At 59.2% G+C, this 24932-nt stretch overlaps 2 protein-coding genes across 3 annotated transcripts; one reads left to right on the top strand and one right to left on the bottom strand.

Annotated features, from left to right (window-relative positions):
- Positions 1–1846: 1846 nt before the first annotated feature.
- On the bottom strand, positions 1847–13807 carry LOC116586552 (pituitary homeobox 1). 2 transcript variants are annotated; one of them, XM_032336675.1, is made up of 4 exons: positions 13620–13807; positions 7885–8118; positions 5378–5610; positions 1847–3381 (listed from the first exon to the last, which is right to left on the bottom strand). In XM_032336675.1, the coding sequence occupies exons 2-4, from the start codon at positions 8048–8050 to the stop codon at positions 2839–2841; spliced, it is 942 nt and encodes a 313-aa protein (XP_032192566.1). In that variant the 5' UTR covers positions 8051–8118; positions 13620–13807; the 3' UTR covers positions 1847–2838. The 2 variants fall into 2 exon arrangements, with proteins under 2 accessions (XP_032192566.1, XP_032192564.1); XM_032336673.1 differs by lacking the exon at positions 13620–13807 and adding an exon at positions 8645–8882.
- A 5443-nt stretch (positions 13808–19250) lies between these two features.
- Positions 19251–24932, top strand: LOC116586553 (pituitary homeobox 1-like). Its single transcript, XM_032336676.1, is given in 5 exon segments — positions 19251–19795; positions 22075–22307; positions 24303–24566; positions 24568–24768; positions 24770–24932. Coding segments are annotated over 5 exon segments (942 nt in total). The 5' UTR covers positions 19251–19629; the 3' UTR covers positions 24848–24932.

The raw sequence follows: 24932 nt of genomic DNA on the forward strand, positions 1-24932 counted from the left end.
CGTGAATGAATGGCACTCCTTCCCCGGGGCTTCTTGAGGCAGAAGACAACTAGGGCTTTTTGCTTCTTTCCCCAGAAGATTGGACTTTCAGAGCCCTACATATTCCTCAGCCTTCCTTCAGAGATGACCCCGTGGTGGTACAGCTAGGAGGGCCGGCTGGTACTCCTCTTGCAGCCACCCACAGCGGGGTCGGAAGAGGTGGGCGGAGAGCCCACCATAGGGTCTGACACTGACCTTGTTGGCCATGCTCCTTGATGGGTGACGAGGTCGTTCTGGGACTGCTTCTGCCCTGTCACCCCTATCTGCAGCTGCTTGGTCTGGGACCCCAAAGCCACACTGGAGCCTCTGCCAGAGCCCCTTGTCGGCCGTGTCCCCTGAGGCTGGGCCTGAATTTCAGGAGAGGCCTCTCTGCCTTTTTTTTTAGTCTCATCTCCTAGGTCTCTCCTGCCTTCTGCCCTCAACTGAGACCAGGGCCCCCCTGGCCTTGGCAGATGTGTGAGGCTGGGGGAGGAACTTTGAGTCCAGATGTGGCTGTGTGTTTATGTTTCCAGAGAGTGAGGGGTCGGAGCCCTGGACTGGAGCCGTTGGGGGAGGAGGGGTGGTCTGGCTCCAGCCCCCTGCCCCAGCCTTCCCTCCTCCCACCTCCCTCCTCTGGCCTGTGTATCTGGCCCTGTCCTCAGAGCCCCACACTGTTAAGTCCTATAGCATCAGGCTGAGCCATCCTCCGGAAGAACCCTTCCTCACTCCTCATCTAAAAGTGGGAAGATCAGTGGAAAGATGCTTTGGAATATAAAGATTGTTGACTCCCTGTGACCTTGGCCCAGTTGCAGAGCATGGTGAAGTCTTGGTTCCATCCCGTGTATAATAGGGACAACACTCCTGCCCTCAGAGGCAGTGCTGACCTGGTTTCAGAATGTGTGCACAGGGCTCTCCAGCTAGTAGCTGGTGATTAGGCCTATGGCTGGGCCCCCTTCCCATCTGGGGCTTGTCGGGGGTCCAGCTCCAGGGCAGCGCCAATCCCAGTCACAAGGTGAGTCTAAAGCAGAATACCAGCCCCTCCTCCCTCCCCCACTCCAGCTGCAAACATTCTCTTTTGCTATTGGAAGTGAAGGGACTTAAGGGAAGCAGAATTTTACAGGCACTTTACAGGCTGGTCTTGTTCAGTAGTTTCCAAAGCCTGGGGAGGGTGGAAGCGGCATCAGCCTCCTTCCCATACCTTGGGGTGGAAGGGAAGTGAGACGTTAGTTCCCTGCGATGGACACTTTCTCCAGCACAGCCTTGCCAGTTGCCCCTGCGTGGGATTTCCGCGGGCGGGGGGTTGGAGCTGAGGGAGGCCCTGGCGGATTCAGCATCCTCAGTTCCCCTGGAACAGCTAGGGCAGGGCTTCAAGATAGGAGTACGGGGGCCACAGGAGAAAAGGCAACTCCAGGACTAAAGGAGCTTTCAGCGGCCTTCACCCCGACTCTCCGGGTGGACAAGGGCCACACAGCGTCCCAGGGCTTGGGGGTCCCCGCCGACCCAGCTTGGAAAGAGCCTGCAGAGTCGGGCAGCCGGGGAAGTGGGGTGCTGGCTAGGGCGGCCGAGCACAGAGCACAGCGCGGAGGCTGTGCGGTCCAGCCGGGGAGTACCTGGTGGGCGCGGAGAGGGAGTTCGGAGCTCCGGATGGGGCCCTCACGGAGTCGGGCAGAGCAGGTCAGGAATCGTGGTGGGAAGAGAGCACCTCCCACTCCACTAGGAGGCGGCCATTTGGCTCCTCTCTCCTTACCCACAGGGCCCACGGTGGCGCCGTTCCCTTTCTACCCGCCTCCCTTCTCAGTGGAAAGAAAGCAGTCCGGGCCGGCAGCGGTTAGCACGCTTGTACTATGGTTTTAATAGACGTACATGGACAAGTCGATATAGACAGATTTATAATTCTATACAGTCAGTCCGACATACACAGGGACGCTGTAAACAGGGGCGCGGGCCGGAGAGCGGGTGTGCAAAGTGGGCGCGGCGCGGGGTGGGGGCCTGGCCGCGCCCCGAGCTCTCCCGGCTCGACTCTTGCACGGCAGGCGGTGAGGAGGGGGTGCTCTTCGCCGGGCCAAGGGGACCACTTCCTAGACAGGGAGCGGAGTGGAGGGTCCGGGCCTGTGGCGAAGCTGGGTGGGGGTGGGGGTGCGCCGGGGGTGCTAGGAGATGAGCCTGCCCCATGCTCCCGCCGCGTCCGCACCGCCAGCTGGGGCTCCGTAGCCTTAAAATAGGAATCCGGTGCTCGCGGCTGCGAGGGCACGCGGGGCACGCCGGCGCCGCGTGCAGCTCCACAGCGAGTCTCCGAACCCAGGCTGGGCACCGTCATCCCCGACCCAACGCCCGCTCCAACTCGGATCCGAATCGAGCTAAGGTACGCTCGGCCGGGCCCAGCTTGGAGGGGGCGCCTCGGTCCCTACCGGGCCCAGGCCGGCCTGCGCGGGCTCCGCGCGTCCAGTTCGCAGGCGCGGCGGGAACGCGGGCTCCCAGTGCGCCCTCTCCGGAACGCCGGCCTCCCGCCCCGCGTCCCCTCCGCGCAACGGTCTGCCCGGCCCGAGGGAGCGAACACACACCACCCGCGCTACCCCGAGGGAAATTGCAACTCATCCGTTTTTTTCGCAGCACTTTTCTCCGACGTGTTTTTGTTTTGTTTCGTCTCGTTTGGGAGGGCACAGTGGGGTCCAGAAAAGCAAACACACAACCAGCCCGGAGGTGGGGAGGTGGGGAGGAGAGGGCTGCGCGGGAGCAGGGGGCGCGGCGTGGCGAGGTCCTCCGCGCCGCCCCCGGCCCGGCGCCGCGCCTGCCGCGGGCCCGCGGGGCCTGGCGGGGCGGTCAGCTGTTGTACTGGCACGCGTTGAGGCCCGAGGCCGGGCCCTGCAGGCCGCCGTAGCCGAACGACGAGTGCTGCTTGGACTTGAGCCGCAGGCTGGCCAGGCTCGAGTTGCACGTGTCCCGGTAGACGCTGTAGGGCGAGGCGGGCGTGCCGTACGGGCAGGCGCCCGGCGACATGGCCGAGTTAAGCGAAGAGCCGGTGAGGTTGTTGATGTTGTTGAGGCCCGAGTTGGGCATGCCGGGCACGGCGCCGGGGCCCATGCTCGACGGCATGGTCATGGAGGAGATGGAGCTGGGTGCCGAGAACATGGACTGCGACGACAGCGGGCTCATGGAGTTGAAGAAGGTGAAGCTCTTGGTGGAGAGCGGCGCTGGCGCCAGGCTCTTGGCGGCCCAGTTGTTGTAGGAATAGCCAGCGGCGTACACGTCCTCGTAGGGCTGCACCAGGCCGCTGAACTGCGGCACGTAGCCGCCCTTGCACAGGTCCAGCTGCTGGTTACGCTCGCGCTTCCGCCACTTGGCTCGCCGGTTCTTGAACCAGACCTGGGGGAGGGGGCAGGAGAACGGTCAGGGCTGGCGAGGGCGGGAAGGCCCCTCCACCTCCACCCCTCCACCCCATCCCTCCGCTGCCTCCTCCTCTCCGAATAGCTTCTCTTTTCTTCGTTATTTCCGCCCCTGCGGGCCGTGCTCCTTAATGGTTCCTTTCCTGTCCCCAGAAAACATTTCGTCTTTTCCCCATTTCTGATCTATATCCACTCCCCTAAGTTAAATCTGATGACTTCTCCTAGTACGGATGGATCCTCTTTTGTTTTAGCAAATATTCGTTTGCTTTTTTCTCTCTCAACCAGTCCATCTCCGGCCTTCTCCCCAGAAGGGGCCCCGGTCTATCTTCTAAATATTCCGTTCTTTTTCTTTGCCCTCTAATGTAAAAGGTATTTTTCTTCCCTGAAATGCAGGGTCTTCCGACTCCCTTTATTCTTTTTTCACTTTTTTCATTCCTCAAATAGTTTGTATCCATATTTATTGGGAACATTTGATATTCTCATTTCTGCGCTAAATGTTTATTTTCTTTTGGTCCACCCTGCTCTCTGAACTGCTTTCTTTCCCCTCAGTCCACTTTCTCCGTTATCCTTCATTTTTGATCCTTTTGATTCTTCCCAAATAGTTTTCCCCATCTTTCCAAATATCTGACCGTTACTGTTTCTCTTAAATAGTTGATTCTTTATTTTTCTCAACCATCTGATCCTTTTGCCCTCCCTTAGTTAATTTCTTCCCTGCCACCTAAATATATGCCAAATATGTTTCTCTGCAAATATTTAATTTCCTTTCACTTAACTAGTTTCTCTCTAATCTCCCCTCCACTTTCTCCCACAAAATTTAATAAGAACTTGTTCTTTACCAACTCCTGGTCCTTGCCCGTCCTCTTCTATACTCCTATGCATGCCTTCTATCCTCCGAAGCCCTTTTCCAGCCCTGGGCTGAGTTTCCTGAGCGAGCCTGCCGGACCCCTGCATCTCAGCCTTTTCTAGTCCCGGGCACTGACATTGCCTGATTCCACCCCACACCACCCGAATCACCATAAACCTGGGCAGGATTAGTGAGTTCAGGATTACTGAGTGCTGTCTTCACTCGTGTCCCACTGGGCTGGCCAGCCTGATGGGAGGGGCGAGAGCTTGCGTTATAGCAGGGAGTCAGTAGGCCAGGTAGCACTTTGAGCTCGCTTGGGACGTCCTCCCAGTATCTGATTAAATATTTGCGTACTCAGAAAAGAAATTATTCTCTTGCTGCTCTGGCAACATAACCTCTTCGCTCTTGATTTCACTGGGAAGGAAAAGGAGGAGAGGGAGGGTGCAGTCTGGTCACCGGTCAGAGATCTTACATCTCCAAAGGGACTCGGCCTGAGGGTCACTCTTCCACCAGAGCTGCTCCTCCTTCACCTGAACCCAGCCCCAAAGGAAAGGGCAACAGGGAAAGGGTCCAGCTCCCTACTGGCTGACTGGCTGGAGAGGAGTCAGGCGGGGACTATGCTGAGGTTCTGGAGAGGCAGCCTGTGTTGGGGATCACTGCCCCAGGAGTTTCTGAGCCTCCAAGCCTAGGTACTGTTCAGGCCTCTGCCAGGTGGCTAGGCAAGACGTGCCTTTCCCTTTCGTTTTCTGGAGAAGGTGCCAGCAGCTCCGAGGTCCCCATCAGTGGGAATCCTCTGTGCAGTCTAGGGCGGTCATATCCGAGTGGGCCCAGGGCCCACTGCAGCACAGGGGAAATCCCTCCTGGGGCCACAGATCTTAGGGTGAAGCCGCAGCAGAGCCCCAGGGTCAGGTAGGCTGCCAGGCGGTGAGGGCTCTAACCACTAAAGGGCTTAGCAGCAGCCGGGGAGACCGGGGCCTACAGTGGAATCTTCTCCCACGGAGGGAAAGAGCGGGTCTGAGTGGGGACAGAGACAAAATCTGAGCAGGGTCTAAAGCTTTCCGAGGACGGCGGCAGAGGTGGCCAGCAGCCCTCTGCTCCGGTCGGTCGCCTTAGGCGCACACGCTGAGCTCACCCGCACGCGCGGCTCGGTGAGGTTGGTCCACACCGCGATCTCCTCCCGCATGCTCATGTCGGGGTAGCGGTTCCTCTGGAAAGTGGCCTCCAGCTCTTGCAACTGCTGGCTTGTGAAGTGCGTGCGTTGCCGCCGCTGCTTCTTCTTCTTGGCCGGGTCCTCCGCGCCGCCGCAGCCCGTGCCTCCTGCGCCGCTGTCCTCCGGCCCTTTGACTTCCCCGCTGCGCTCCTTCTCTGAATCGGACAGGACAGGCCCCAGTCACCTTGGGCTTCTGCCCTTTTGCACCCATCCCGGCTCCACCGAAGCGCCTGCCACCAGCGCTGGCATGCCCTTCCTTCCGCCAGGAGCCCTAGAATTGTCCCCACTGAAAGAGCCTGCTGGGGGCCAGATCGTCAGTAGTCACCTTTGGTCTGACGCACTCCCGAAGAGCCCAGGAACCGGAGGCACAGGCTGAGGTTCCTGGCTGGGCAGAGCCTGCTCTTGCCGCTCCGCTGGGGCTTGAGCGCGACTGGCTTTGTCACCCGCATGTATATGAAATTTTGAGGGCTCTTTGGGGTGTCAATCTGGAGGGGTTCTGCTTTTCTGAGCCAGGACCAAATATTTCTAGCCTGAAGCTAGTGGGTCGGTGGAGCTGGAGCGAGGCCGTGGCCCCTCCACCTTCTTCTCCCCAGGGCTGTGTGGGAGCCACATGGGCAGGCACAACACAGCTGTGTTCCCGGCCTTTGCTCCAGGCCTCAAGTCCAGAGGCCCAAAAAATCCCTCAGGCGGCAGCCCAGACCAACAGACTGTCTAGGTGACCTGGGGCTCTAGCCTCTCACTCTTCCCAGCTACGCAAAACACGTTCAGTCACAGACACATGGAAATAAAAAGACAAAATTTAAAAATAAAACATAGAAGCCCAGATAAACTCAATTCTATCCTAAAACCATAGAAAGGCTCACAAAATATTAAAAATAGGTAGGAACACAGCAAATGCAAATTAAAATTCACCCTCAGGCCTGAAATCTCCGTGCAAACACACCCCTAACTAAATACAGTGCTGTGGGTGTAAAAACTCCAAGCAGACACAGGCATTTATTTCTCTGGGATTTAAAAAAAAAAAAAAGTACTGTTGTAGATAGATTTTTAACCCCTTCCTAATAATGCCCTTTCTAGAGATAATTTTTAAGTCCCAGGGAAATACAGCACTATAGAGCTACATAATTTTAAGTTATCAAAGTAACACCGCTGCAAATAGATTTTGAAGAAAAAAAAAAATCCCGGAGAAACGCGCCATTTTGGATTGACTTTTAAAACATCTCCCCAAGAATAATGTTGTATGTAGAGATTTTTTAAAATTCCAGAGAAATATGCCTAGTGTAGTAATTCTTTCTACACCGAAAATTACAGTTAAAAAATTAAATATATCCACGTAGATTTGGTTTTACAAAGCAGTCTACCGCTGTATTTTCCTCTGGGTTTTAACAAATAAAAACCAACCAAAGGCCACGCTAAAAACTCTTGAAAACAAAAGTACAGTTCCGCGTTGATTGTTTCTTAGCCAAGCAAACAGAACTTTTCAGAAAAAGTCACTTAGGGATGCAAAACAGAAACAAATAGAGATAAAAACGCGTAGAGATACACTCAGCGGTGGATTAAGAAATGAGCACAGCAGAGGCGCCCACGGAGCAGGGAGCCTGTCTGCGGGAGCCAAACGGGGACCCCCGGGGCCGGCACCCGGCGACGATTAGCCGCGCTACGTAGCCCGCACCGCCCACCCGCGGGTCCAGCTCGCAGCCGGCCTGGGGGGAAAAGCCTGAGCTCCGACAAAAAGGCAGCGCGGAGGGAGACGTGCACGAGCCGAGTCAGGGCCCTGGCTGGGCCGCCTGGCAGCTCCGGGGTCCCGCGGCGCACGTGGGACCGGGCTCCCTCAATGGGGGGGGTCCTGGGGTGCGCACCCCTTGGCCTGTTCGCTCTCGCTGTCCTCTGCCTTCTTTTTATTTGCGGTTGTCCACCGCCGCTCTCCTCAGTTTGTTTTCCTGACTTTTCCCGCCGCCCCTTCTCTCGGATTGCTCCCTCCTCAGTCTGTCGCCCACTGCCTGTCGGGTGTGTGCCCCCGTCTCTGTCTCTCCCGGCACTTTCTCTCTCGTCCGCTGCCCCATTCCCTTCTCGATCTACTCCTCTCCGGGGTCTGATCGGCCCCTGGGCACCCAGTTACGCAAACGGATTTTTCTTTTCCTGTTCTCTTTGCTTCTGAACAAGAGGGGCTGTCAGTCCGACCCTCCCGTTGTAGGTTTGTGCATCTGGCGCGTGGGGACCCGGTGGAAGTAGAGCACTGAATTTCGTTTTATAAAGCGCGTAAATTTACGCGTTCACCCTCAGGCCGAGAACGAGAAAAGAAAAGGTCCTGACGCTCCTGGGTGTAGAGGGAGCCTGACCGCGCGGCGCCGGCTCCAGGCCCTGCTTCCCGCTCCCGCTCTGTGCGCCCGGCTCGGCTCGGTGCGCGCCTCGCGGGGAGCTGCGCTTACCTGGCAGCTCCGTGTCGGACGATTCGCTGGCGGAGTTTTCCAGGGGCTCGCGGGGGTCCGCGGCGCGGGCCAGGTGGAAGGCAGGCCCCATGTCGTGCGGCGGCGGCGGCGGCCGGAGTCCCTCCGGCAGCCGCTCGAGGCTCATGCCCCCCTTGAAGGCGTCCATGGAGGCGGGTACCGCGGCGGGCGCTCCAGGGGCCGGGGCTGGGCGCGCCCGGCCGCCCTGGCTGCGACCTGCGGGGACAAGAGCACAGCGCCTAACTGGCTGCCCCCCAGGGCTGCCCGCGCCCGCAACGACGCCGCGCCCGCCCCATGGACCGCCCGGGGCTGCGGGGCCAGGCGGGCGGCAGCGGCAGCGGTTTCTCGCGACCGGATGCCCGGCTTCGCGCTCCGCGCTGCGCTCCCGCCGCTCGGGCCTCTGCCGCCCGCCCGGCCCCGGCTCTGGCTCCCGATCCGGGGCCGGTTTCTAAGGCTCCGGACGGCGCCGGCAGAGGCTGTCTTAAAGCGACAGCGCGCACCGCCAGGTTCCAGCAGTCCCTGCGCCAGGGGTGGTGGGTGGGGTGGGCCTGGGTGGGAGGGGGCTGGGGAGGGAGCGAGCCAGCGAGCGAGGGAGCGCGGGCGGAATCCAGCCCCGAGCCGCCCGCCCTCCCTTGCCCGTGCCCTCCCCTCCGCAGCCACCTTCCCGCCGCCTCCCCGCCCCTCCCTCCCCCCACCCCCCCGCCGCCTCCCCGCGCCGCTCCCTCCTTCCCCGTTGACACACCGACTTCTCCCTCGGCCGCACAAAAGAAACGCATCTGGCCTCCAAGTCCCGCGTGGCTCGTGCCCACCTCAAGCCCCAAATGACTTGTTTTGCTCAGAATCAACTCCTGTCTGGGCCGCTTCGAAGTCCCCAGCCCCCGGCGAGAACAGACCAGGATGAGAGAATGTTCCCTGAGCAGGATCGCAAGGAGCGGGCGCCTCCGAGCCAGCGCCAGGGCGGGGGCAGAGCCCGGGGCCCGTTCCGGCAGCTCCCAGCGGCGTCCTCGTCGAAGGGCCGCCCGCCCCTCCTTTCTCGGCCTCTTCTCCCGGGACTTGAGCCCGGCTGAGTGACAGCAGCCTGCGTTCTAATGGGCCCCCGGATGCTGCCTCCTAATTAGCTTGGACCCTGTCCTCCAAGGCTGCTTCTCAGGCCTCCCCCTCTGCACCGCAGTCAATTTTCTGGGATTGGGATAGAACTGATGGCTTCTAATCAGATGAAACGTTTCTGTTGGCTCCAGGCCTCTGGCGAGTGCAGCGGGAGACCCCAAGAGCCCCACAGGCCCCGTAGCCTCTTCTGTAGGGCTCGCTCCCCTTGTTTTGCGCCATTCCGGCCAAATCAGCCAGGCCCGGGCCTTAGCAGCTAGGGGATTGGCTCCTGCCCCCTTCAGGGCAGGTTTGCAGCGATCTGGGGCCTCTGCGTGGCTTCCCAGAGAGGCAGGCACCTGGCCTGCAGGCGAGGCCAGGTGCCTGCCTTTTGCGAGCCCTGGGTCTCCAGACCAGGAAGGCTACCCCTTTGAGGTTCTCTCTGGTACAGTGGTGGCTGAGCTCAGCTCAGTGGGGCCTCCATGGGTGCAGGCACAGACGTTCCCCTCCCCACCCCAATAATGATGCCCTTCTGGAGTTCTACTTCAATGAAGTTTGTTGAAGGATTTTGCCGAACAATTGTTAGCCGGCCCTGAGACCTCAGAGTCTTGAGCAAACAGAGGGCAGCTAGGGTGGGAGAGTGCGACCCTGACCTGTTCCTCTGACCACAGCTAGACCCCAGACTGCCCTCTGCCCCTCACCTGCTGACCAACTTCCCCATATAGGAGCAGCGCTGCAGCACCCCGATGGAGAAGCACTGCCCTACTCTCCAGGCCCTGCGCCTCACCCCAAGGCGTGGTGCATCCGCATCTCTTCCTCCAGGAAGGTCTCTGCTTGGGACTGACTGTGCAGGCTGAGAGATCTGCGATGTTCTGCAGGCACTGCCTTCTTGCCCTCACCCTGGCTTCTCACCAGAGGGAAACCCACAGCCTCAGGCTGAGCTGTTTGGCGAGGATTGCAGGGGTCCATGGCTGAAGGGTAGAAACAGGCCTGCTTCTCACTCACTGAAGCTTAGCCCAAGGCCCCCAGCTCGGGGGCCCTGGGAGAAAGCATGGCTCCTTGGGGTCTGGAGCACTTTCTCAGTGGTGCCTGTGGCCGCAGGGGCAGGGTTTGGGTCTGAGGCCACAGAGGGACCATGTTCCTCAGGGGGTTTGGTTTTGGGGAGATTCTGCAACTCCTGCCTTTCCTCCCAGAGGGGAATTTCTCTAAGTCGTGTGTGTGTGTATGTGTGTGTGTGTGTGTAGGGGGAGGATGGCAGAAAGGGGGCCTGGGAAGTATGGTTGTCCTGCATTTGCCCTCAGCCCCATCTTTTACCACATTTCACAGTTGCAGTTGCGTCTCCTGCAGCAGCAGGTAACTCTTTTCAAGCACAGCGTGTGACCCAGCCTGCCTGGGCACAGGCAGGACTCAGGAGCGCGCGCGCGCACACACACACGCATGTAGCACGTACAATGTAGGTGTGCGGCACACACAGATGCACACGTACTCAATAAATCCGCCCATGGGGCTGCATATAGTCACCTAGGCATGCCCACAGCCAGACCTCTGGGTTCCAGAACTCTGCTCAACGCAAAATCAGGCTGGTCGGGGACAGGAGCTATGTTCTAAGGCTGCCAGGTGTCAGGCCAAGGTGGGGAGCACAGTGGCTGCTTGGGTGGTGATGGGGAATGAATGGGGCACCTCTGGGTGTCCAGAGGCTGAAAGCTCTAGCCTTCCACTGTCTATGGGGTGTAAAGAGATCATCTTCCACAGATGAATGGAGCGTGTTCTGTGACTCTGAAGCTCTAGCAGGTCCGTCTGAGGGGCTCACCTCCTTCACTGTTGATGCATTTAATGCGTTTATCGAGCACCTGCTGGGTGCTGCAGTGGACCCAAGCCTCTGGCAGTGATCTAGGCAGTCACAGTAGTCCCTCTTTTTGGAAATCTTGATGCCTGCTGTGTGGACCACCAAAAGGCCCTTAGTCAATTTCAGGGTGAAGCTCCATATCCCCAGGGGCCCAGAGGCCTAGAGAGGGGTTGGGGGGTGGTCACTTCCACTGCACAGCCCCCCCCCAATGCTGAATGAGTACAGGACGAGGAAGGGACTGACAGGGAGGACACCCTGGCCAGCCAGGGTGTTGGCTGGAGAATGGACACGGACAGTTTCTCTTTTTCCCAGCCTCACCCTCTGCCGGCTGGGCACTATCCCAGGCAGGGAAGGGGTTTTGAGCACACTCACAGACATGCATCACACACGCAGGACAGGACGCAGCTCTCTTTCAGGAGTAAAAGCAGGGGTTCAGTGTTCTCCCCGCTTTGCCATCTGACCTTGGGCAAGGCTTGGCCTGCATTGTGCCCCAGTTTCCATGTCTGACTCGGGACTCAGCAATTCCTACCTGTTGCTTCAGCTTCCAGATTGCTTGGTGATGGGGACGTGAGGAGAGGAGGGAAGAGGGCTTCCTGGAGCTGGAACCATGTGCCCTAGTTCCCATCCCTTCAGGCTACACAGAGCTAGCGATGAATCTGTGACTTTCAGGAAATTTGGAGGCTGGGAGTCCTGGCTGGGTTGAGTGGAGAAGCCTAGGCTGTTGTGGGGTTTGAAGTAGTCCCCACAGGGACCTTTCCTGAGGTCGGGCTTGCTCAAAACAGATTCTGTGCCCAAGAATGGTTCAGTAATCTTATTTGGGAAGAGTGTTTGGAGGGCCCTCACGGAGGGCATCCTTTCGCCCGCTTATGGTGGGTACCCTGTCCTAATCTTTGCATTAGAATCGAGGGATTTTAGGAAAAAGAAGGAATGTGCCGTGGCTTGCCCTCGAGGCCATCCATGACTCTCTGGGACATTCCAACCCTAAGCCTCTTAGGTGTGGAGAAGTTCAAACTAGAAAACCCAGTTTTGGGAGTGCATCTGGGACCACCTACCTCCTTCTGTCTGCTCTACCCCCTCTCCAATAAAAGCTCTTGTTTCTTTGAATACAAGCAATTACTGGGTGAAGGGTAAAGGGTGCTCAGGTGGGGCAGGGAACCATCTCACTGGATTCTTTAGGTTTCCAAGGATCCCAGCTTGAGCCTTCCTGATACCTGGGCTTCCCGAGCCTGTCCTGGTGCAGAAACCTGGGATGTACTCAGGCAGGATGGCTGAGTGGGGTGCCTATGGGAGCATGGAACTCGGAATTCTAGCACCAGCTGGCAGGGCTGGCCTCATGGCTCACGGAGTCCACTCACGGGTCGTTCTCTGGTTCCTGAGAATGGCTGAGCCAAGGGGCGGAGAAGGGTGGGCGAATGGCCGAGGCTGGTCACGCAACTTGGGAGCAGAGGGTCAGCTAAAGCCATTACTCTAGCCTCCTCTTCCCAAGACCTGCTTTCCTGAGAGAAGGGCACTCTGAGTATGGCTGGAGAAGCAACAATGCTTCCCCTGCACCCCAGAGTCCTGGCAGGCTGGTCTCCATGCCCCCCGTCTGCCTCTTTTCCTTTTCCGAGCAGAGATGAAGAGTTCCAAGCAGTATGAGGAAAGGGGAGGGAGTCGGCGAGTCCCCCCTCCCCTGCTGCCTCTGCAGCCTGTAGCTTTAACCATTACCCTAGACCTGTGTCTTTGGCCAAAGGGGCAGCAACCTGGGACTGCCTTCCTCTGGGCCCGGTGGCTGTCAGAGTCCCTGGGTTGCCAACAGAATACCCAAGCCTTCTCAGAAAAGTGGGCTCAAATATTTTTAGATTCAGGGGATTCCTGAATCGGAAAACCTTGGAACCGGATTCCAGCCTGGGGTTCCCATTTCTGCGATGCCGGCCTCGGGGCCCTCGCTTGACCCTGGCCGAAACGGCTCAGAGCCGGCTGGTCAATTTCAGATTTCCAAGACCCGGTTCTAGAGAAGCGGCTGTGTGCCGGGGAACCCTTCGTGAACAACCAAACCCCGGAGAAGCCGCGGGAGTGTCTTTATTGGATTTTGCGAAGAGCATTTGGGGTTTCTGTCTGGGTAAGAAAAAGCCTGACTCTTGCGGGCGAGGGCAGCCGCCGTGGGCTGGGGGCGCCTCGGAGCACGGCGGCGGGACGTCGGGGTCCTTGGTGAAGAGAGCCGGGGCTCTGGCCGGTGTCTGTTGCTTTTCTGCGGCATAGCCGCCCGAAGGAACCAACGAACCAACGAACGAAGCGGTGTCGTTTAGAAAAAATACCCTCTTGACGCGAAGCTGCGGCTCAAGTCCCCAGGCGTGCAGAGGGGCCAGCGCTTTTGCTCGTGCTGGGGCCCCATTCCGCGGCGCAACGGGAAGCGGCGGGCGGCCCTCTCGCCTGCCCTTTTTCCTAGAGGTCCCCGGAGGCCTGCGCCTCCGCGAGGGGCTGCGAAGGGCGTCCTGGGCTGTGCCCTTAGCAGGGCTGGGGCCCGCGCCCCCGGGGCTGCTGCCCTCTTGGGGTGCCTAGAGCCAAAGCATGGGTGGGACCTCCAAGTAGGTGAGGCAGCGCTCCGCGACGGCAGCTGGGCCAGTGCGCTGGCTCAGGAGCGAGTCCTTGCGCTGCCTCGATGGCGCCCGGACTCCCGGGCGGTGCGCTCAGTCCCGCGCCACCCACTGGACCCCACAAACGCCTGGAGCAAACAGTGCAGAATCCGCCACCGCCTCCCTGGCCCCAACACCGCGGCGACCCAGCGCCCCAGCCCAACAACTCTTACCCCACGCGGGTTGCGCTGCGTGTGCGGCTCTTCGGCTCCGGGCTCGCTAGCCACGGACTCTGCCTGAGGTTTCGACTTCGGCTGGGGCCCCAGATCCAGCTGCGTCTCCAGCAGTGCGCGCAGCTCGGGTGCCCGCTGGTTCGCTACATCGCTCCGCGCAAGGTCCAGGAAGCTTCGGCTCGGCCCGCTCCTCCGCCGCCGCCGCCGCGTCGCCCGCGGGGAAGGCGGGGACACGGGCCGGAGGCGGGAAGGGGGGAGGGGGAAGCGAGGCGCTCGCCTAGCGAACCAGCGGGCACCCGAGCTGCGCGCACTGCAGGAGACGCAGCTGGATCTGGGGCCCCAGCCGAAGTCGAAACCTCAGGCAGAGTCCGTGGCTAGCGAGCCCGGAGCCGAAGAGCCGCACACGCAGCGCAACCCGCGTGGGGTAAGAGTTGTTGGGCTGGGGGCGCTGGGTCGCCGCGGTGTTGGGGCGCAGGGAGGCGGTGGCGGATTCTGCACTGTTTGCTCCAGGCGTTTGTGGGGTCCAGTGGGTGGCGCGGGACTGAGCGCACCGCCCGGGAGTCCGGGCGCCATCGAGGCAGCGCAAGGACTCGCTCCTGAGCCCAGCGCACTGGCCCAGCTGCCGTCGCGGAGCGCTGCCTCACCTACTTGGAGGTCCCACCCATGCTTTGGCTCTAGGCACCCCAAGAGGGCAGCAGCCCCGGGGGCGCGGGCCCCAGCCCCTGCTAAGGGCACAGCCCAGGACGCCCTTCGCAGCCCCTCGCGGAGGGCGCAGGCCTCCGGGGACCTCTAGGAAAAAGGGCAGGCGAGAGGGCCGCCCGCCGCTTCCCGTTGCGCCGCGGAATGGGGGCCCCAGCACGAGCAAAAAGCGCTGGCCCCTCTGCACGCCTGGGGACTTGAGCCGCAGCTTCGCGTCAAGAGGGTCATTTTTTCTAAACGACACCGCTTCGTTCGTTGGTTCGTTGGTTCCTTCGGGCGGCTATGCCGCAGAAAAGCAACAGACACCGGCCAGAGCCCCGCTCTCTTCACCACGGACCCCGACGTCCCGCCGCCGTGCTCCGCGGCGCCCCCAGCCCACGGCGGCCTGCCCTCGCCCGGAAGAGGTCAGGCTTTTTCTTACCCAGACAGAAACCCCAAATGCTCTTCGCAAAATCCAATAAGACACTCCCGCGGCTTCTCCGGGGTTTGGGTTGTTCACGAAGGGTTCCCCGGCACACAGCCGCTTCTCTAGAACCGGGTCTTGGAAATCTGAAATTGACCAGCCGCTCTGAGCCGTTTCGGGGCCAGGGTCAAGCGAGGGCCCCGAGGCCGGCATCGCAGAAATGGGAACCCCAGGCTGGAATCCGGTTCCAAGGTTTTCCGATTCAGGAATCCCCTGAATCTAAAAATATTTGAGCCCACTTTTCTGAGAAGGCTTGGGTATTCTGTTGGCAACCCAGGGACTCTGACAGCCACCGGGCCCAGAGGAAGGCAGTCCCAGGTTGCTGCCCCTTTGGCCAAAGACACAGTGTCTAGGGTAATGGTTAAAGCTACAGGCTTGCAGAGGCAGCAGGGGAGGGGGGACTCGCCGACTCCCTCCCCTTTCCTCATACTGCTTGGAACTCTTCATCTCTGCTCGGAAAAGGAAAAGAGGCAGACGGGGGGCATGGAGACCAGCCTGCCAGGACTCTGGGGTGCAGGGGAAGCATTGTTGCTTCTCCAGCCATACTCAGAGTGCCCTTCTCTCAGGAGAAGCAGGTCTTGGGAAGAGGAGGCTAGAGTAATGGCTTTAGCTGACCCTCTGCTTCCCAAGTTGCGTGACCAGCCTCGGCCATTCGCCCACCCTTCTCCGCCCCTTGGCTCAGCCATTCTCAGGAACCAGAGAACGACCCGTGAGTGGACTCCGTGAGCCATGAGGCCAGCCCTGCCAGCTGGTGCTAGAATTCCGAGTTCCATGCTCCCATAGGCACCCCACTCAGCCATCCTGCCTGAGTACATCCCAGGTTTCTGCACCAGGACAGGCTCGGGAAGCCCAGGTATCAGGAAGGCTCAAGCTGGGATCCTTGGAAACCTAAAGAATCCAGTGAGATGGTTCCCTGCCCCACCTGAGCACCCCTTTACCCCTTCACCCAGTAATTGCTTGTATTCAAAGAAACAAGAGCTTTTATTGGAGAGGGGGGTAGAGCAGACAGAAGGAGGTAGGTGGTCCCCAGATGCACTCCCAAAACTGGGTTTTCTAGTTTGAACTCTCTCCACAGCCTAAGAGGCTTAGGGTTGGAATGTCCCAGAGAGTCATGATGGCCTCGAGGGCAAGCCACGGCACATTCCTTCTTTTTTCCTAAAATCCCTCGATTCTAATGCAAAGATTAGGACAGGGTACCCACCATAAGCGGGCGAAAGGATGCCCTCCGTGAGGGCCCTCCAAACACTCTTCCCAAATAAGATTACTGAACCATTCTTGGGCACAGAATCTGTTTGAGCAAGCCCGACCTCAGGAAAGGTCCCTGTGGGGACTACTTCAAACCCCACAACAGCCTAGGCTTCTCCACTCAACCCAGCCAGGACTCCCAGCCTCCAATTTCCTGAAAGTCACAGATTCATCGCTAGCTCTGGTGTAGCCTGAAGGGATGGGAACTAGGGCACATGGTTCCAGCTCCAGGAAGCCCTCTTCCCTCCTCTCCTCACGTCCCCATCACCAAGCAATCTGGAAGCTGAAGCAACAGGTAGGAATTGCTGAGTCCCGAGTCAGACATGGAAACTGGGGCACAATGCAGGCCAAGCCTTGCCCAAGGTCAGATGGCAAAGCGGGGAGAACACTGAACCCCTGCTTTTACTCCTGAAAGAGAGCTGCGTCCTGTCCTGCGTGTGTGATGCATGTCTGTGAGTGTGCTCAAAAACCCCTTCCCTGCCTGGGATAGTGCCCAGCCGGCAGAGGGTGAGGCTGGGAAAAAGAGAAACTGTCCGTGTCCATTCTCCAGCCAACACCCTGGCTGGCCAGGGTGTCCTCCCTGTCAGTCCCTTCCTCGTCCTGTACTCATTCAGCATTGGGGGGGGGCTGTGCAGTGGAAGTGACCACCCCCCCAACCCCTCTCTAGGCCTCTGGGCCCCTGGGGATATGGAGCTTCACCCTGAAATTGACTAAGGGCCTTTGGTGGTCCACACAGCAGGCATCAAGATTTCCAAAAAGAGGGACTACTGTGACTGCCTAGATCACTGCCAGAGGCTTGGGTCCACTGCAGCACCCAGCAGGTGCTCGATAAACGCATTAAATGCATCAACAGTGAAGGAGGTGAGCCCCTCAGACGGACCTGCTAGAGCTTCAGAGTCACAGAACACGCTCCATTCATCTGTGGAAGATGATCTCTTTACACCCCATAGACAGTGGAAGGCTAGAGCTTTCAGCCTCTGGACACCCAGAGGTGCCCCATTCATTCCCCATCACCACCCAAGCAGCCACTGTGCTCCCCACCTTGGCCTGACACCTGGCAGCCTTAGAACATAGCTCCTGTCCCCGACCAGCCTGATTTTGCGTTGAGCAGAGTTCTGGAACCCAGAGGTCTGGCTGTGGGCATGCCTAGGTGACTATATGCAGCCCCATGGGCGGATTTATTGAGTACGTGTGCATCTGTGTGTGCCGCACACCTACATTGTACGTGCTACATGCGTGTGTGTGTGCGCGCGCGCGCTCCTGAGTCCTGCCTGTGCCCAGGCAGGCTGGGTCACACGCTGTGCTTGAAAAGAGTTACCTGCTGCTGCAGGAGACGCAACTGCAACTGTGAAATGTGGTAAAAGATGGGGCTGAGGGCAAATGCAGGACAACCATACTTCCCAGGCCCCCTTTCTGCCATCCTCCCCCTACACACACACACACACATACACACACACACGACTTAGAGAAATTCCCTCTGGGAGGAAAGGCAGGAGTTGCAGAATCTCCCCAAACCAAACCCCCTGAGGAACATGGTCCCTCTGTGGCCTCAGACCCAAACCCTGCCCCTGCGGCCACAGGCACCACTGAGAAAGTGCTCCAGACCCCAAGGAGCCATGCTTTCTCCCAGGGCCCCCGAGCTGGGGGCCTTGGGCTAAGCTTCAGTGAGTGAGAAGCAGGCCTGTTTCTACCCTTCAGCCATGGACCCCTGCAATCCTCGCCAAACAGCTCAGCCTGAGGCTGTGGGTTTCCCTCTGGTGAGAAGCCAGGGTGAGGGCAAGAAGGCAGTGCCTGCAGAACATCGCAGATCTCTCAGCCTGCACAGTCAGTCCCAAGCAGAGACCTTCCTGGAGGAAGAGATGCGGATGCACCACGCCTTGGGGTGAGGCGCAGGGCCTGGAGAGTAGGGCAGTGCTTCTCCATCGGGGTGCTGCAGCGCTGCTCCTATATGGGGAAGTTGGTCAGCAGGTGAGGGGCAGAGGGCAGTCTGGGGTCTAGCTGTGGTCAGAGGAACAGGTCAGGGTCGCACTCTCCCACCCTAGCTGCCCTCTGTTTGCTCAAGACTCTGAGGTCTCAGGGCCGGCTAACAATTGTTCGGCAAAATCCTTCAACAAACTTCATTGAAGTAGAACTCCAGAAGGGCATCATTATTGGGTGGGGAGGGGAACGTCTGTGCCTGCACCCATGGAGGCCCCACTGAGCTGAGCTCAGCCACCACTGTACCAGAGAGAACCTCAAAGGGGTAGCCTTCCTGGTCTGGAGACCCAGGGCTCGCAAAAGGCAGGCACCTGGCCTCGCCTGCAGGCCAGGTGCCTGCCTCTCTGGGAAGCCACGCAGAGGCCCCAGATCGCTGCAAACCTGCCCTGAAGGGGGCAGGAGCCAATCCCCTAGCTGCTAGGCCCGGGCCTGGCTGATTTGGCCGGAATGGCGCAAAACAAGGGAGCGAGCCCTACAGAAGAGGCTACGGGGCCTGTGGGGCTCTTGGGGTCTCCCGCTGCACTCGCCAGAGGCCTGGAGCCAACAGAAACGTTTCATCTGATTAGAAGCCATCAGTTCTATCCCAATCCCAGAAAATTGACTGCGGTGCAGAGGGGGAGGCCTGAGAAGCAGCCTTGGAGGACAGGGTCCAAGCTAATTAGGAGGCAGCATCCGGGGGCCCATTAGAACGCAGGCTGCTGTCACTCAGCCGGGCTCAAGTCCCGGGAGAAGAGGCCGAGAAAGGAGGGGCGGGCGGCCCTTCGACGAGGACGCCGCTGGGAGCTGCCGGAACGGGCCCCGGGCTCTGCCCCCGCCTGGCGCTGGCTCGGAGGCGCCCGCTCCTTGCGATCCTGCTCAGGGAACATTCTCTCATCCTGGTCTGTTCTCGCCGGGGGCTGGGGACTTCGAAGCGGCCCAGACAGGAGTTGATTCTGAGCAAAACAAGTCATTTGGGGCTTGAGGTGGGCACGAGCCACGCGGGACTTGGAGGCCAGATGCGTTCTTTTGTGCGGCCGAGGGAGAAGTCGGTGTGTCAACGGGGAAGGAGGGGCGGCGCGGGGAGGCGGCGGGGGGGGGTGGGGTGGAGGAGGGGGCGGGGAGGCGGCGGGAAGGTGGCTGCGGAGGGGAGGGCACGGGCAAGGGAGTGGCGGGCGGCTCGGGCTGGATTCCGCCCGCGCTCCCTCGCTCGCTGGCTCGCTCCCTCCCCAGCCCCCCTCCCACCCCAGGCCCACCCCACCCACCACCCCTGGCGCAGGGACTGCTGGAACCTGGCGGTGCGCGCTGTCGCTTTAAGACAGCCTCTGCCGGCGCCGTCCGGAGCCTTAGAAACCGGCCCCGGATCGGGAGCCAGAGCCGGGGCCGGGCGGGCGGCAGAGGCCCGAGCGGCGGGAGCGCAGCGCGGAGCGCGAAGCCGGGCATCCGGTCGCGAGAAACCGCTGCCGCTGCCGCCCGCCTGGCCCCGCAGCCCCGGGCGGTCCATGGGGCGGGCGCGGCGTCGTTGCGGCGCGGGCAGCCCTGGGGGGCAGCCAGTTAGGCGCTGTGCTCTTGTCCCCGCAGGTCGCAGCCAGGGCGGCCGGGCGCGCCCAGCCCCGGCCCCCTGGAGCGCCCGCCGCGGTACCCGCCTCCATGGACGCCTTCAAGGGGGGCATGAGCCTCGAGCGGCTGCCGGAGGGACTCCGGCCGCCGCCGCCGCCGCACGACATGGGGCCTGCCTTCCACCTGGCCCGCGCCGCGGACCCCCGCGAGCCCCTGGAAAACTCCGCCAGCGAATCGTCCGACACGGAGCTGCCAGGTAAGCGCAGCTCCCCGCGAGGCGCGCACCGAGCCGAGCCGGGGCGCACAGAGCGGGAGCGGAAGCAGGGCCTGGAGCCGGCGCCGCGCGGTCAGGCTCCCTCTACACCCAGGAGCGTCAGGACCTTTTCTTTTCTCGTTCTCGGCCTGAGGGTGAACGCGTAAATTTACGCGCTTTATAAAACGAAATTCAGTGCTCTACTTCCACCGGGTCCCCACGCGCCAGATGCACAAACCTACAACGGAGGGTCGGACTGACAGCCCCTCTTGTCAGAAGCAAAGAGAACAGGAAAAGAAAAATCCGTTTGCGTAACTGGGTGCCCAGGGGCCGATCAGACCCCGGAGAGGAGTAGATCGAGAAGGGAATGGGGCAGCGGACGAGAGAGAAAGGTGCCGGGAGAGACAGAGACGGGGGCACACACCCGACAGGCAGTGGGCGACAGACTGAGGAGGGAGCAATCCGAGAGAAGGGGCGGCGGGAAAAGTCAGGAAAACAAACTGAGGAGAGCGGCGGTGGACAACCGCAAATAAAAAGAAGGCAGAGGACAGCGAGAGCGAACAGGCCAAGGGGTGCGCACCCGGCAGGACCCCCCCCATTGAGGGAGCCCGGTCCCACGTGCGCCGCGGGACCCCGGAGCTGCCAGGCGGCCCAGCCAGGGGCCCTGACTCGGCTCGTGCACGTCTCCCTCCGCGCTGCCTTTTTGTCGGAGCTCAGGCTTTTCCCCCCAGGCCGGCTGCGAGCTGGACCCGCGGGTGGGCGGTGCGGGCTACGTAGCGCGGCTAATCGTCGCCGGGTGCCGGCCCCGGGGGTCCCCGTTTGGCTCCCGCAGACAGGCTCCCTGCTCCGTGGGCGCCTCTGCTGTGCTCATTTCTTAATCCACCGCTGAGTGTATCTCTACGCGTTTTTAATCTCTATTTGTTTCTGTTTTGCATCCCTAAGTGACTTTTTCTGAAAAGTTCTGTTTGCTTGGCTAAGAAAACAATCAACGCGGAACTGTACTTTTGTTTTCAAGAGTTTTTAGCGTGGCCTTTGGTTGGTTTTTATTTGTTAAAACCCAGAGGAAAATACAGCGGTAGACTGCTTTGTAAAACCAAATCTACGTGGATATATTTAATTTTTTAACTGTAATTTTCGGTGTAGAAAGAATTACTACACTAGGCATATTTCTCTGGAATTTTAAAAAATCTCTACATACAACATTATTCTTGGGGAGATGTTTTAAAAGTCAATCCAAAATGGCGCGTTTCTCCGGGATTTTTTTTTTCTTCAAAATCTATTTGCAGCGGTGTTACTTTGATAACTTAAAATTATGTAGCTCTATAGTGCTGTATTTCCCTGGGACTTAAAAATTATCTCTAGAAAGGGCATTATTAGGAAGGGGTTAAAAATCTATCTACAACAGTACTTTTTTTTTTTTTTAAATCCAGAGAAATAAATGCCTGTGTCTGCTTGGAGTTTTTACACCCACAGCACTGTATTTAGTTAGGGGTGTGTTTGCACGGAGATTTCAGGCCTGAGGGTGAATTTTAATTTGCATTTGCTGTGTTCCTACCTATTTTTAATATTTTGTGAGCCTTTCTATGGTTTTAGGATAGAATTGAGTTTATCTGGGCTTCTATGTTTTATTTTTAAATTTTGTCTTTTTATTTCCATGTGTCTGTGACTGAACGTGTTTTGCGTAGCTGGGAAGAGTGAGAGGCTAGAGCCCCAGGTCACCTAGACAGTCTGTTGGTCTGGGCTGCCGCCTGAGGGATTTTTTCTGGGCCTCTGGACTTGAGGCCTGGAGCAAAGGCCGGGAACACAGCTGTGTTGTGCCTGCCCATGTGGCTCCCACACAGCCCTGGGGAGAAGAAGGTGGAGGGGCCACGGCCTCGCTCCAGCTCCACCGACCCACTAGCTTCAGGCTAGAAATATTTGGTCCTGGCTCAGAAAAGCAGAACCCCTCCAGATTGACACCCCAAAGAGCCCTCAAAATTTCATATACATGCGGGTGACAAAGCCAGTCGCGCTCAAGCCCCAGCGGAGCGGCAAGAGCAGGCTCTGCCCAGCCAGGAACCTCAGCCTGTGCCTCCGGTTCCTGGGCTCTTCGGGAGTGCGTCAGACCAAAGGTGACTACTGACGATCCTGGCCCCCAGCAGGCTCTTTCAGTGGGGACAATTCTAGGGCTCCTGGCGGAAGGAAGGGCATGCCAGCGCTGGTGGCAGGCGCTTCGGTGGAGCCGGGATGGGTGCAAAAGGGCAGAAGCCCAAGGTGACTGGGGCCTGTCCTGTCCGATTCAGAGAAGGAGCGCAGCGGGGAAGTCAAAGGGCCGGAGGACAGCGGCGCAGGAGGCACGGGCTGCGGCGGCGCGGAGGACCCGGCCAAGAAGAAGAAGCAGCGGCGGCAACGCACGCACTTCACAAGCCAGCAGTTGCAAGAGCTGGAGGCCACTTTCCAGAGGAACCGCTACCCCGACATGAGCATGCGGGAGGAGATCGCGGTGTGGACCAACCTCACCGAGCCGCGCGTGCGGGTGAGCTCAGCGTGTGCGCCTAAGGCGACCGACCGGAGCAGAGGGCTGCTGGCCACCTCTGCCGCCGTCCTCGGAAAGCTTTAGACCCTGCTCAGATTTTGTCTCTGTCCCACCACTCAGACCCGCTCTTTCCCTCCGTGGGAGAAGATTCCACTGTAGGCCCCGGTCTCCCCGGCTGCTGCTAAGCCCTTTAGTGGTTAGAGCCCTCACCGCCTGGCAGCCTACCTGACCCTGGGGCTCTGCTGCGGCTTCACCCTAAGATCTGTGGCCCCAGGAGGGATTTCCCCTGTGCTGCAGTGGGCCCTGGGCCCACTCGGATATGACCGCCCTAGACTGCACAGAGGATTCCCACTGATGGGGACCTCGGAGCTGCTGGCACCTTCTCCAGAAAACGAAAGGGAAAGGCACGTCTTGCCTAGCCACCTGGCAGAGGCCTGAACAGTACCTAGGCTTGGAGGCTCAGAAACTCCTGGGGCAGTGATCCCAACCACACAGGCTGCCTCTCCAGAACCTCAGCATAGTCCCCGCCTGACTCCTCTCCAGCCAGTCAGCCAGTAGGGAGCTGGACCCTTTCCCTGTTGCCCTTTCCTTTGGGGCTGGGTTCAGGTGAAGAGGAGCAGCTCTGGTGGAAGAGTGACCCTCAGGCCGAGTCCCTTTGGAGATGTAAGATCTCTGACCGGTTGACCAGACTGCACCCTCCTCTCCTCCTTTTCCTTCCCAGTGAAATCAAGAGCGAAGAGGTTATGTTGCCAGAGCAGCAAGGAGAATAATTTCTTTCTGAGTACGCAAATATTTAATCAGATACTGGGAGGACGTCCCAAGCGAGCTCAAAGTGCTACCTGGCCTACTGACTCCCTGCTATAACGCAAGCTCTCGCCCCTCCCATCAGGCTGGCCAGCCCAGTGGGACACGAGTGAAGACAGCACTCAGTAATCCTGAACTCACTAATCCTGCCCAGGTTTATGGTGATTCGGGTGGTGTGGGGTGAATCAGGCAATGTCAGTGCCCGGGACTAGAAAAGGCTGAGATGCAGGGGTCCGGCAGGCTCGCTCAGGAAACTCAGCCCAGGGCTGGAAAAGGGCTTCGGAGGATAGAAGGCATGCATAGGAGTATAGAAGAGGACGGGCAAGGACCAGGAGTTGGTAAAGAACAAGTTCTTATTAAATTTTGTGGGAGAAAGTGGAGGGGAGATTAGAGAGAAACTAGTTAAGTGAAAGGAAATTAAATATTTGCCAGAGAAACATATTTGGCATATATTTAGGTGGCAGGGAAGAAATTAACTAAGGGAGGCAAAAGGATCAGATGGTTGAGAAAAATAAAGAATCAACTATTTAAGAGAAACAGTAACGGTCAGATATTTGGAAAGATGGGAAAACTATTTGGGGAAGAATCAAAAGGATCAAAATGAAGGATAACGGAGAAAGTGGACTGAGGGGAAAGAAAGCAGTTCAGAGAGCAGGGTGGACCAAAAGAAAATAAACATTTAGCGCAGAAATGAGAATATCAAATGTTCCCAATAAATATGGATACAAACTATTTGAGGAATGAAAAAGTGAAAAAAGAATAAAGGGAGTCGGAAGACCCTGCATTTCAGGGAAGAAAAATACCTTTTACATTAGAGGGCAAAGAAAAAGAACGGAATATTTAGAAGATAGACCGGGGCCCCTTCTGGGGAGAAGGCCGGAGATGGACTGGTTGAGAGAGAAAAAAGCAAACGAATATTTGCTAAAACAAAAGAGGATCCATCCGTACTAGGAGAAGTCATCAGATTTAACTTAGGGGAGTGGATATAGATCAGAAATGGGGAAAAGACGAAATGTTTTCTGGGGACAGGAAGGAACCATTAAGGAGCACGGCCCGCAGGGGCGGAAATAACGAAGAAAAGAGAAGCTATTCGGAGAGGAGGAGGCAGCGGAGGGATGGGGTGGAGGGGTGGAGGTGGAGGGGCCTTCCCGCCCTCGCCAGCCCTGACCGTTCTCCTGCCCCCTCCCCCAGGTCTGGTTCAAGAACCGGCGAGCCAAGTGGCGGAAGCGCGAGCGTAACCAGCAGCTGGACCTGTGCAAGGGCGGCTACGTGCCGCAGTTCAGCGGCCTGGTGCAGCCCTACGAGGACGTGTACGCCGCTGGCTATTCCTACAACAACTGGGCCGCCAAGAGCCTGGCGCCAGCGCCGCTCTCCACCAAGAGCTTCACCTTCTTCAACTCCATGAGCCCGCTGTCGTCGCAGTCCATGTTCTCGGCACCCAGCTCCATCTCCTCCCATGACCATGCCGTCGAGCATGGGCCCCGGCGCCGTGCCCGGCATGCCCAACTCGGGCCTCAACAACATCAACAACCTCACCGGCTCTTCGCTTAACTCGGCCATGTCGCCGGGCGCCTGCCCGTACGGCACGCCCGCCTCGCCCTACAGCGTCTACCGGGACACGTGCAACTCGAGCCTGGCCAGCCTGCGGCTCAAGTCCCAAGCAGCACTCGTCGTTCGGCTACGGCGGCCTGCAGGGCCCGGCCTCGGGCCTCAACGCGTGCCAGTACAACAGCTGACCGCCCCGCCAGGCCCCGCGGGCCCGCGGCAGGCGCGGCGCCGGGCCGGGGGCGGCGCGGAGGACCTCGCCACGCCGCGCCCCCT

The sequence above is a fragment of the Mustela erminea genome, chromosome 3, assembly GCF_009829155.1.
Source record: "Mustela erminea isolate mMusErm1 chromosome 3, mMusErm1.Pri, whole genome shotgun sequence".
In the NCBI taxonomy this organism is placed as follows: Eukaryota; Metazoa; Chordata; class Mammalia; order Carnivora; family Mustelidae; genus Mustela; species Mustela erminea.

Excerpts from the sequence above, each read along its gene's own strand:
- LOC116586552 (XM_032336673.1), bottom strand. The coding sequence starts at position 8,678 with ATGCGTTTCTTTTGTGCGGCCGAGGGAGAAGTCG. Across the intron at positions 5,611-7,884 it reads GTCCGACACGGAGCTGCCAG|AGAAGGAGCGCAGCGGGGAA; the intron begins GTAAGCGCAGCT and ends TGTCCGATTCAG. Across the intron at positions 3,382-5,377 it reads TCACCGAGCCGCGCGTGCGG|GTCTGGTTCAAGAACCGGCG; the intron begins GTGAGCTCAGCG and ends CCCCTCCCCCAG.